The 13,131-nt window shown below is 46.6% G+C and overlaps 1 protein-coding gene across 4 annotated transcripts in view; it reads left to right on the top strand.

The window, feature by feature from the left end:
* The window catches only part of Ldlrad3 (low density lipoprotein receptor class A domain containing 3), a 239,017-nt gene that overhangs the window by 121,567 nt on the left and 104,319 nt on the right, over positions 1–13,131 (top strand). For 3 of the 4 annotated variants that reach the window (XM_028895035.2, XM_028895033.2, XM_037205041.1), the window contains exon 4: positions 8,407–8,541. In XM_028895035.2, coding sequence (XP_028750868.1) covers positions 8,407–8,541 — 135 coding nt within the window. The remainder of the gene's footprint in view (positions 1–8,406; positions 8,542–13,131) is intronic. The other variant, XM_028895034.2, reaches the window with a different exon arrangement.

Genomic DNA, 13,131 nt, shown 5'->3' with positions numbered 1-13,131 from the left:
ATGATATCTGTGGTGTGCGTCTACTGATGCTTTCCAGGGCAGTTGGGTCTAAAATAAATACATAAATGACACCATGTCCTGGACTGCATTTGTCCCACAGATGAAGGCTTGCTGCCCTGTCCCCCAAGTGAGGCAGAAAGTGTTAGCCAGGCTGTGTGTCTGTTCATAGAGCCTCCCAGAGCCCTGCAGAGCTGGCCTGTGTCTATTGTCTGTCTACATCCAGGTCAGTTGGACTTGCCTTTTGTCTCTTCAGTCAGCCCCTGAGGAAACCGGGAGGAGTCAGCCCTCCACTATATTTAGACTGTGGGAGCTGAGCATCACAGTGGGGGAGCTGTCCCCCAGTGCTCCAAAGTGATGTCCTTGAGTCTCCTTAAAGACTCCCGTAGAACCTACTTTCTTGGAAGTGTACCTGGCTCGTTAAGGCTATGCTGGGTCACTGTCCCACTCTAACCTTGGCCTTCTTCAAACAGCACATCAGAGGGGTGACCCTGAGCACCCTGTGACCACCTGCTTCTCCCCACAGCTGCACGCCCACTAATTCACTCTTCTCCATGTTCATTGCCACTTCCTCTGCTTCATTGTGACAGTCATGAGGGGACGTGGATTGTGTGGCCCACGGCTGTGTTCCCAGTGCCAAACATGCTGTCAGGCCCAGCCTTAGCATGTGTTAAGCGAGACTTCTCAGGCTTTATCTTACGCTCTACTACTTGTTACCCATCTAGTGTTAGCTTTTTATGAAGAAGGCCTCGGCTGTAGTTTATTCTGGGTGCCTACCAGGGTGCTTTATTTGGAGGCAATAGTCAGTGAGTGATTTCTGAATGACTGAGTCAAGTAACTAGTCAAAGGGCTGAATGAGGACGATAGGAAGACTTGGACAGCCGTCCTTCCCGCTGCAGCCAGAATAGATTCTCCCCATACAGAGGTCTTCATCCCCTTTAGTTTGCCCAGGTGCTCGCAGACAGTAGACTCAGGTCTTGCCTGGCACATTAGCCCCAGTTCCTACTGTCCTGCAGATTCTCATCCTCTTTTTCCAGTCTCCAATGGCAGATACCATTTGGAGTACGGCAGTGGATGCAGGGATGTGTCAGCTCCAGACGCTGGCATCCTTGACCCCAGGGAGGTGAAAATCTTCATCCACAGTTAACAACAATGCAGAGCTGGGAGTGTTGTGGGGACCAGGGATGGGGGAGATCACTTCCCTCGAGGCTCATCATGGAGATTTAGGAGAAGATGAGCCTCAAGGGATTGGTACTACTTCAAATACAGTCCCATGGGATATTTCAAGGTGAGGGCTAAAAGCTGTACTGTGCTATTTCCAGGACATATTGAACCCCTTTTGCAGAGAGTTTGTGAACCCTTGCTGTATATGGCACCTCCACAGAGAGGCCGTGTTTTACATGGGTGCTCTCATGGGTGAAACGGTGACAAGGCAAGGTTCAGTAACTTGTCATGGTTATATACTTGACAAGTGGCAAAGTTGAAATATTAACTCAGGTGGCATAAATACAAGCGTGAACTCAACTGTTCACCACTATCTCCCATCAACAATAATTATGACAGGTGTGTGCATACCAAGCATTTCTAGGTCACAGACTAGGGTGGCTGATTTCATCTTCACACACTTAAAACACAGGCACTGTCTCTATTGACACATTGTAGATGAGGCATTCCAGAGCTAGAGAATTCAAATAGTTCTCTCCGTGTCATATGGCTGTTGAGTGGATGAGCTGAAATTTGAGCCCAGTGATACTTCATACCCTCACTTTTAAATACTGCAGCAAGATGTCTGGCTGGATTTGTAGGCTGGGAACATGATGGAAAATGAAGATCTTGGGGTTTATTTTATAATAAACAGCTGGTGCTGAGCCCATGCAGGGTAGGGAGACAGAAAGAGGCATCCAGGGCTAATGCCTAGGGGACTGGAACTTGATGGTGTCTTTAAAGGAAAGAATTACCACAGAATGAGAAAAAAGTTGGGGTGCAGAGATGTGAGGAGGATGTTGCTATTAGGTGTGCAGTTTGAGGTGAGGAAGGATTCAAGCAGAGGGCTCCAGGAGGCACTGGGAAGAAGATATTTATCACTAGAAGGGGTATTGAGGGAACCATCCACAGGAAAGCAAAGGCTGAAGTTGTGGAATTGGCTTTGAGTACTGGACAAAAGGCATCCATGTGCAGGAAACCTTTATGAAGCGGAAGGAAACAGACTGTCCAAGTCATATATCTGCAGCCTGCCAGTGGCCACACTGCCTCTGAAGGGCTTTTCAAACCTAACATGCCTGAAACTGTAGAGGTGGGAAGGCGGGTGAGATGGGGCACTCTTCACCTCTGGCTTGCTTGCCGGGAGTAATGGCTCTTCCTTCTGCAGATTCTCTTTGCAGAATGTGGGTGCACGTAGCCATGTCCGGTTGGAGTGTGGAAGTGAGGACTGCTGAGCCAAAGCCTGATAGCCTGGGTGCTGGACAGGCCCTGTTAGCAGATGGAAAGGAACATAAAAGCGTGTGGTTATTGGCAGACAAACCCCAGGCAAACTGTGAGCATATTCCAGGCTACAGACGGAGCAATGTGTGAGGCTAGGAGGAACCATGTGCCACAAGATGGTAGTTAGCATCCCTGGTTTGTGGAGACCATAGATCCCATTCTAGAGGTGAGGATGTCTCAGCATGCTCCATCTGTCCCAACTGTAAACTTCACAAGGAAATTGGGACTGGGGAGAAAGGGTCCCCACAGAGGCCATAAGGTTAGGAAGTGAGTAGCAGCCACCTTCGGGTGGGAGCTGTGACAATTTACATGTGAACCTTTTGAAGTGGGAGAGGCTTTAAATGAACTAAAGAGGACATTTCCTAAGTCCTGCTGGAGACAGATGGCCAGTCAGTTGCTTTTGGAAGACTGCAGAGTCCCTGTGATCCATCCACTCTGTTCAGTGTGGCCAAAATGGGGCAACCAGATTCCTTAGCTCCTCTCTGAACCTGTTCCCTCCCTCTGTCAAGAAAGACTCACCCTATTTCTTGTGTACTGTGGACTAGGAAGCCAACCATCAGAGCCCAGTGTTTTTATGATAATAATTCCCAAGGGCCTTCTGAGCTGGCAATTCCATCGGTTAAGCTGATTGCCACAGTTTTTCTCCATTTCCAGTGAAATAGATACCACAAGACACAGTATTCCTTTCTGTAGTTAACTGAGTAAAATCCCACATTAGTCAATGGCCAGTAAGCCTTAGAAAGGATGAAGACAGCACAAACATTTGGGGTACATTAAGTATTGCTCAAAGAGACCACAACATCACATCCTGTAGGGCACACTGTCTCCTGCTCCGTCTGTGAGCTTGCAGTTCAGTGTTTGTGCCAGGCACAGTAATCGATGCAGAGTCCACAAAGCCATGGAAAAAAACTTGAGTTTTCTGCAGCTTTGGGGAAGATGTGCTTCCCTGGTGAACGAGTCTGCCTAGAGACTGCACGTTGATGGCTTGTGTACCATCAATGACAGGCATTTTCTCTGAGATTGGGCTGCATCTCAACTCTGCCAACATCTACCCTTTTTGATAGCCGCTCAGGGTAGTTCTAAAGAACTTTTTTTTTTTTTGACTGGGCTGTGCAATGGATGCCTTTGGCTTCTACTTTTGTAACTTTCTAGTCTCATTTGAAACGATTTTCTCCATCTGGAATTCTTGGAATAGCTTTTAACTTTATTCATTTATTTTTTCTTTTCTGTGTATTCGTTGACTTTCTTGCTTGTGGTTAGTTTGTCTGCAGGGTGGCAAATGGCCTCCAGCTTGCTCCCTCTAGTTTGCTCTGTCTTCGGGAGCTGGAAGGCCGGGCTTGTCAGGACCTGTATAAATGGAGACGCAGACAACACCAGGGGAGGTGGAAGCTTGAGGCTCCTCTCAGGCTTCTGGCATTTTCTAGGCACACCGTAGCCGTGTGTTTTGGCTCGCTTGCTGCTGGCTTCAGGGTGTGTCTTTTCCCTATCCTGTGTTTCACTGCCCTGTTTCTCTGCCCTGTAAGAGTGGGCTCAAGTGTTAGGGTTTCTGTGGCTCCTGGAGCTACAGTGGACAAACATAAAGAAAATCCTCCTAGGGTGACAGGTGTGTCTGTGGATCCTGAACAGCTGTGTCTTGTGGGCCAGTCTTATGCCTGATAACCCCAAAGGTAGGAGATGTTGGCCAAAAGTATTCCTATCAGACTGGATAAAGAATTTTTAGCGAAATCTTTTATAATTTTGTTTTATTTGTGTGTATGTTCATGAGCGTGTATATGTACATGTGGGCACCTGCATGTGGACGCCACTAGACAACGCTGGTGTTGTTCCTCCCTAGGTACCATCTATCATTTGTTTTGTTTTGTTTTTAAGACAAAGTCTCTCAGTGAGATTGGGGTGCCCTGATTGCCTAGATCAACTGGCAGTGAGCTCCAGGACCCCCTTGTCTCTGCCCTCCCCACTGCTGGAGTTACAGACACATGTTGCCAGGCCCATTGTGGGTGTTGGGGATCTGAACCCAGATCCTCGAGCTCACAGGGCAAGGCAAGCACTGCACTCCACTGACTGCACTGTTATCTCGGCCCCAGGGAAGTCTTTTAACCATCCTGAGAAGGAGACGTAAAATACAGTGGACTCTATGTTCCCGGTATTGTCTCAAAAGCATCCTTCACTTCCCGCTTTGCTTCAGAATTTTTAAAACAATTCTGCCAGATATAATTCGGCATCTCTGGTGGGACCCTCTGGGCTCCTACCCTTCTCTCCTTTCTCCAGAGGCATCATCCACAGCCCTGAACTTGGTGATATTCATTACTATGTATGCTTTTATTCATAAACATATATTTTTTAAATCCCTTAATAGTAAGTAGAGTTCTTTTGCATGAGTAACTTTATGGCAACAGTGTAGTACTGTATATACTCTTTAGTTCCTTGCTTTTCTTATTTGCTATTCTATTTGTGATATGAAATAAACTCACACCAGTTTATTTACTTTTCCATGCTGTACAATAGCTATTGACACTCTATGGCCCACTATTTGCTTTTGTAAATAAAGTTTTATTAGAAGACAGCAGTGTCCTTTTTTATGAATTATCAGTATAATAGCCAAGTGAAGACATCACAATATAGATGAAAATCAAATGATTAACAAAACTTCAAGTTATGTAACTATAAGTGGTCCTTTACAAGAAAACCTGATTTAGGCTGTAGACTGTTTTATTGTTATAACTCTATTTGATATCTTATTAGTGAAAATTTGTGTCAATTCTATTTTTTTTTCTGATAGTAGCTTCAGCATACATTTTAAAATTTGTTTTAGGGTCTCTTTCAAGCAGGAGATGGAATTACTAGCTATTAATAAAATGATCTCCAAGGTGGGCCCACCAACTGCTTCCCTTTCAGAGTCCAGGAGAAAGCCTCTCCCTTCACATCATCATCAACAACTTTAGGATCTTAGGCCAGTCTGATGCTTCGTTACACATCATTGGCAAGGTTTTACTGACCATTTAGCAGACCCTTTAATGGAAAATGCTTTCTGTGTCCTTTGCCTATTTTTCTGCCTTGCTGACTTTTGCCTTTTGATTGTCAAAGTTAGTTCCTTATATATTCCGGCTGCTGGTCCTCTTGGTTGAACTCATTAAAATCAACCTGTGTCTTATTTTTCAAACACACACATAGAAGCATATGCAGATCTATAGTGTGCCTGTGCACACAGATAAGCAGTCACACACAAGACGGAGTCTGTTTTTTTCCTTGGGAAAGTTCAAAAGTCTCTGAGACTGACACCCTCACAGTGTCTCCACTCAGAGGTTGATGTGAGCTTGCCCCACCCTCCTCCTGGACCAGTCAGCCTATCCTTCCAGCCTGTTTGAGTGAGTTGATTGGTATTGATGTTTTAACTGCATAGACATGATCTACCAGGGTGTAGAGAAGCTGAAGGCCACTGTGCTGAGATGCTGATGAGCAGAAGGCTGGGTTTGAAGATTTGCCATGGACAAAAACCAAATGTGATTTGTGGTTTTGGATTCCCCCATTTGGGTTTTGGCTGTAGTCAGACCATGGTTCCAGCTTGATTAACTTGAGCCGTTCTCTGGCCCACAGTGATTTAAATAATTAACTCTTCCATTATCAGGCTGGATGACTGTTGTTTGATTTTACACTAGTCCCTTATCCTTAGACCCAGATCTCCAGCTTACCCCATCCCCCTAGTTCCTCTGACCTTTCAAATTAGACTTTCCCCCTTGAATGAAAAGGCAAAAACAATCTGTCATGCTTCAGGTTTTTATAATCATGGAAGCTGACCAAGTCCACAAAGCTATGATGTCTGAGTATTTCAATGAAGCTCGGGAGGAGGGAAGCAGAGGGATTCCAACTCACACCCCCCAGTCCAGGACCATGGAGAGGCACCGGGCCTGACTTGGCTTAGACTACACAGAGCCTCAGGGCTGGGCCTGGTGCCCTCTCTGGTTCTGTTCTTGCACATGCAGTCTATGTACAGGCTCAGTTCCTTCCTAGAGGTCCATGACAACTCCACATCATCATCATCATCATCATCATCATCACCACTGTCCTTCCTTCTCTAGGCCACACACTCTGGGGGTCTAGGACATAGCTAGATGACTCAGCTAGTGAACCACACATAAACAGCCTCACAGAAAATCAGTACATCTCCAGCAGTCTGCCTTATTTCCCTGTCCCTTGCAGGGAAATGAGGACAAGACTCGGCCCAGGACTGTATTTTCAATCAGTGAGGTGGCTGAGTAGAAATGCTTCTAGGAGCTGTGTGTGGTAGCTCACACTTCTAATCCTAGCACTCTCTGCATCATGTCAGATGTGGATGTTTTCTTGTCAGGCTCTTAAGATGCTGAAATTAATGCTGTAAGCAGGAGGACTGCTGTGATGGGCCTGCTCCGGCCACAGTCTGAGAACACTGCTGTTTAGCCTAGAAGAGCAGCACATCTGGTCATGCCCTGCACTCGTCCTTGTGTACTTTTAACCATTTTGGAGCATTGGGCCACACATTGCAGTTTCCACTGGATCTCATAAGATTATGGAGCTGATCCTCGCTACAGAGAAAGCAGCCAAGGGTTGGGATTAGTTACTGTTTGTTTGCTCGTTTTTAAATAAGGTCTACTATATAGACCCACTTGCCTTGAACTCACAGAGATCCACCTGCCTTTGGCCCTGGAGTACTAGAATTGAATTGAAGGTGTGAGCCACCACACACAGCAACTAGAAACATTTCTACTCAGCCACATCACTGATTGGAAACAGCCTTGTCCCCATTGTCCTGCATGGAATGGGGAAGCGAGACAAACTACTGTAGAAATACTATTTTCCTGGGGGGATTGCATCCATGCTCTTTACTAGTTTTGTGTCTGCCTCATATTGTGCAGTTGGCATCCCTTTCCTGGAGGGCAGAACCCAGCACTGTGATTTCTTTTAAGGTCCCTGAAAGGGCCTTGAATAGGTTCCCCAGGGAGGTGCTGCTCAAGAGAGAGTCCCTGCATAAAGTCAGGAAGAAATGAAGGCCGTCGCTATGCTAGTAGGCCCGGAAGAATGAAGAGTCTGATCTACAGAGAAGGCATCAGAGGGACTGTGGCAATCGCTCAGTTAGTGAAGTACTTTCCACACGAGCATAGCAACCCAAGCAGATCTGCAGCATCCACTCACTTGTGTGCGTGGTTGCTGATCTGTAATCTCAGCCCTGTGAAGTGGGGATGGGGTAGAGACAGGAAGAACTCCTGAACTTGCTGCCTCACCATCTAGCTAATCCATAAGCTCCAGTTCCAGTGAGAGACCCTGCCTCAAAAATAAGGTGGAGAGCAAGTAAGGAAGACACCTGCTGTTGACCTCAGAACTCTGCTCACATGCACATACACAGAAGCACACACACACGTAACAAGGACAGACAGATACACACACACACACACACACACACACACACACACACACACACACAATTTTTTAAAGCTAGAAGGAGGGAGAAGATGTAAGAACTGCTCATGGCTCATGAATCTCATCAGCTGGTCCCTTCCTTAGAGGCAGAAGGTCCCCAAGTTGACTGCTGCTTCTGCCTCTGCTGTTCTCCTGTGTCTTCTGTCACCAGCCATCTCCTGTAGACTCCACAAATAAAGCCCATGAGTTCTAAGCTCTGCCTCAGACTCAACATAGGGTTGACTGTTTAGAGGAGACTTTGACCTCTGGCTGTGTTGGTGTGGTCACAGGACACCATAACAGTGACCTGGAGAGGGGTTTAGAAGGGGACAGAATAAAGCTTCTCTTGTCCAGGTCATAGGCTGGCCAGTCTCTGGGATAGACTATGCATATAACCCTACAGCCTGACCCTGCTGCTCCTCTGACTAGAGAAGTCTCCTGGGTCCTCGGGGGGATAAGCTGGGCTCCCTGGTGATGCACTGTGTTCTCTCCCCACAGCAGCAAACCCACTGCTCTGCTCCACCGCCCGCTACCACTGCAGGAATGGCCTGTGCATCGACAAGAGCTTCATCTGCGATGGACAGAATAACTGTCAAGACAACAGTGACGAGGAGAGCTGCGAGAGTTCCCTAGGTAGGTGCTGCTCTTCCCGCCACCCCCCCCCCAGGCGACGGGACACAGAAGTCAGGTGTGGAGGAAAGAGACAAGCAGCCACCTCCTCTTTCTAAGAGCAGCTGTGGTGACTTTTGTACTCGCCGTCATCCTGAGTGTTGCATAGTCTTGATGACATTGTGCCTGCCGTTTTGCCTTTGGTATCCTTCATATGTTGATCACTGTATATGTGATTCTTCTATGGTCGTCCTTGGTTGTATTACAAGCCCACTGAATTGCTTTTCTGTGGTTTTCCGTGTTGTAGTGTTGTTGAGAGTCATGTAAGTCATTTCCCTCCATCCCTCTTGAGGATGAATTCTGCAGAATGAGATGCCTGCACCAGTCATGACCACATTTCTCCACACAGCTGGCTGAAATTTTCTCTTTGGTTTTGCTGCTGTGCCTGTCAGTTCTACCCTGACAGCTCAGTCACATTCACGGCTGCTCTGGTTTTGGCTTTTTTTCTTCTCATTTTCGTTAACTTAGTAGTCATGAAATGATCGCCTCCCAAACACTGCCATCTACCTGTGTGTCTGATTGTGAGGCGCACTGGCGCCTCCAGCGCCCCCTGGCGTTTGCTCACTGCTTGGTTCCCTCTTGTGTGGATTGTGCGTGCATAGAAACGCTCTTGACTTGGGAGTTTTTGTGGAAACTGAAGGCTGCAGCTGAAAGCTGGGAGAGGAAGGACACTGAAGGATAAGGTCCCTCCTTCCTGTCAAGACACGTTATCTCGTTCAGTGAACATGTCCTTCCTTCCTGTCAGTGAACATGTCCGTCCATCCATTCATCCATCCATCCATCCTTCCTTCCCTCCCTTCCTTCTCTCCTTCTATCCCTCCCTCCTTTGTCCTCCCTTGAGTGCTCATATTCTCTCTCTCTCTCTCTCTCTCTCTCTCTCTCTCTCTCTCTCTCTCACTCACTCATCACTCACTCACTCACTCATACTAAGGCTGTCCTCAGAACTCACTGCATACCCGAGAGTGACCTGGACCCTTCCTCCTCGCGACCCTGGTTCTGGGAGTACAGGCATAAGCCACTCACTGTGCCTGGTTTTCCTTGGTGCTGGGGCTGCAACCCTGGGCTTCACGCATGCTAAGCAAATATTCTACCACTTGAACTGCATCCCCAGCTCCCAACATGTGTTCTTCAACGGTGACAACAAAGTACAAAGCTTTTTAAGTGTGCATCTATTTTAAGATATTCTGAAGAACAAGTGTTTCTAATGTTACAGATTGATTCTATTTGTATGTGATCTCTCCTTCTTTCCATTAATAGTGTCATGTGACTACAATTCACCCAGATTGTTGCTTGTTGGTGGAGCTTATTTGTTTGTCCGTGTTCTCCGGAGTCGTCATGTTTGTAGACATAATAAAACTACAAGATAAGCAAGAGGTTTAACTGCTTGTAATATGTTTCAAGGTGGACATAGGTAGGGGAAAGTTCCTAGAGGACAAATACAGGTTATTTTCAAGGTCCTAGCTTTTATTTTGGTTGCTGTTTATTATGTCATTATAAGTGCACGAATGAGTGAGCAAATGAGCCATCCTCACATCACCAGTGGGATATGGACCGAGCAGGAATTAGAACCTCTAAAGTCCGTAGGACTGAGGGCCATAGAGAAGGGAAAATGTGCAGCGTCCGAACAAGCCTTGCCAGCGTCTGCAGGAAGGACTCAGTGGGGCGAGTGGTGGGAGAAGTGGAAGGTTCTTCTGTGGAAAGCTTACTGCTTGGGTGTGTTCCTCATCGGTGCTACAGTAAGAATAAGTGAGCAGCCGCCCGCCGCAGCCACTGCCATGTGTGGGCACTCCTGGAATGCAGGCGCCGGGGCCCCACTGCAGAATGACCCAGTCAAGTTGTGTTTTAATACCGTGCTGGGTGGTTCTAGTGCCCGAGTCTGAGAGCAACTGTGTTGCTGGAGGGCTTCTCTCCAGGTTCCACCAAGCCCCGCAGTCCCACATCCACGTATACAATAATCACTCAGATGCTTATATTACTTATAAACTGTATGGCCGTGGCAGGCTTCTTGCTAACTGTTCTTATATCTTAAATTAACCCATTTCTATAAATCTATACCTTGCCACGTGGCTGGTGGCTTACCAGAGTCTCTACATGCTGCTTGTCCTGGTGGTGGCTGCAGTGTCTCCCTCTCCTTCTTCCTGTTTCCCCAATTCTCCTCTCTCCTTGTCCCGCCTATACTTCCTGCTGGTCACTGGCCATCAGTATTTTATTTATATAGAGTGATATCCACAGCACAACTGCTCTGTCCTAGCCCTAACCTCAGAGAGAGTTTGAGTTCACCATTTACCTAAGAAATTTTAAATTACTGTGTGTGGTTATCCTTCACAAAGTCAATTTTTTATAAAGGAAAACATGTGAGGTAGAGCCAGTGTTAAATGCCAATGAGGAGTGGCAATCACAGAGTTGAGTAAATACCCTGAGAGGTGTGGAGGATATTTTCTTGTGAAGACTTTCTTTCTCTCTCTCTCTCTCTCTCTTCTTTTTTTTTTTTTTTTTTTTTTTTTTTTTTTTTTTTTTTTTCTCTCTTTCTTCTTTCTCTCTCTCTCTCTCTCTCTCTCTCTCTCTCTCTCTTTCTTTCTTTAGATTTACTTATTTATTTTGTATACAGTGTTCTATTTGTATGTATTCTGCACACCAGAAGAGGGCACCAGATCTCATTATAGATGGTTGTGAGTCACCATGTGGTTGCTGGGAATTGAACTCAGGACCTCTGGAAGAGCAGTCAGTGCTCTTAACCTCTGAGCCATCTCTCCAGCCCGTGAAGACTGTTTCTTGCCTAGTATCTGGTGTTCTTATGTACCTTTCTCTCACTTTTTCTTGAGTGATTTGTGAAAAGGACTTCAGATCAAAGCTTTGAGTGAGGGATACTGATTTGTTTGGGCCATTGTTCTGCATTCTACTGGGTGGTCATGTTCGAAACACCCCTTCTCCAGTTTGCTGTGCTGTTTTGCTGACTGAGGTATTGTTTATCCCTCAGAGGGATGGCTGGTGACCCCTTGGCTATCTGGCTGAAGTTAGTGCTATTTAATTCCGCTTCTTTTTTTCTCTTTCACTGCCACAGACACAGAGATTTGAGAAATAGTTGGTGGTGCACCCAAGCTTTGCCTTTGGCTTCGGACATGATGGCTGTTGTGGTTCGTTTTGATTGTCAGTCTGCTGTGGTGGATTCTGTCCCTCTGGGACTGTGAGCCAAAACAAACCTTTCTCTCTTAAGTAGCTTTGGTCAGAGCATTTTGTCATAGCAGTGGAAAAGTGACTAAGACACCCTGCCTCCCTCAGGACATGTGTGAAGTCACTCAGTATCAAATTAAAGACTTTGAACCATGTTGGTACAATCCCCCCGTACCCCACCCCCAAAAACACATACAGGAAAAGAAAAAGGTTTGATGACAGACAAATACACATGTGACCTGACTTTTGAGGGACACTGCACATAGAGCTGTCTTCCCTTCAAAGTCACTACCTAAATGACATCAGGGGATGAGTAACACCTCCATGTGAGGTGACCATTGTGCTGGGAATCTTTCCTAGCTACCAAGATGTGGAAGGTGTGTCCCTTTTGCCTTTCTAATCCCAGGCATCCTAACTAGTAGCCCAGTGCCTCACCCATAATGGGATCCATAAGTGTTGACAAATGAGGAAAAAAATCTCTGTGTGCTTACCTGTGCTTACCTTGCACTCTGTGGTATCACACCGTGTCTTTGTTTCGGTGTGTGAATGAAAGTACCCACAGTTTATTAAAGTAATGAGAAGTACTGGTGTCATGTGTTCACTAGGAAAGTTTCTGCCATTCTCTCTTAAGGAGTGTGTCCCAAAGTAAGTACAAGATATGAGGAAGTCTTAGAGGTGAATCCCATTGGCCAGCCTGTGTTTCTACATCTCTCCTGAGGTGTCTCTCTCCCTGAATCAAATGACAGTGTAGTATTCAAGGTCCACTTCATAGCCTCTGAATGTGAACTGCTTGCTAACCCTGCTGCATGCCTACTGGATGCCAGTCCTGTGAGAAAGTCTTCCCTGTACTGGGCTGTTGAGAGACAGGGCTGCATGCAGTGTCTTCCTAAAGCATCTCAAAGGCTTCTTCACTGGACAGACTGTACACTCATGCCTCATGGGATTCTCAGCGCTTTCAGTGTGCCGGGTACTCAGCTCAGCGCCTCTACACATGAGCTCACCCCCTGGGCTCCCTAGCCTTTGAAAAGTCCTTTGCTTTCAGTTGATGTGAGAAAAGAAAGAGAGGTTTCACAGTGTTTATTTGGAAGAAGTGAATATAACTGGCTTCAAGGCAAGGACATGAGTTGTTCAGAATGCTTTCCTCCTAATCTGAGTAGGTGGAAATCAGCCTCCATCCACTGTGGATCCTCTCTGAAACCGTCAACACAGTCTCCTAGGACCTAGGACCCAGGGGAGACTAGGGGAGTGTGTTGCAGCATGCTGTGTGTGATGCGTTAGAGACTTTGTGGTGGGCTCAGAGTTTATCAGGGCTTCACTGATCTGCAACGTCACCTGCAGAAAATCCTATTCTGAAGGATAGTGTTGGGACAGCCTCACTGTGGC

Source organism: Peromyscus leucopus, chromosome 4 (genome assembly GCF_004664715.2).
Source record: "Peromyscus leucopus breed LL Stock chromosome 4, UCI_PerLeu_2.1, whole genome shotgun sequence".
NCBI classification, from domain to species: Eukaryota; Metazoa; Chordata; class Mammalia; order Rodentia; family Cricetidae; genus Peromyscus; species Peromyscus leucopus.
Note: the sequence above shows the minus strand (reverse complement) of the source record. Positions and strands in the feature narration are given on the sequence as shown.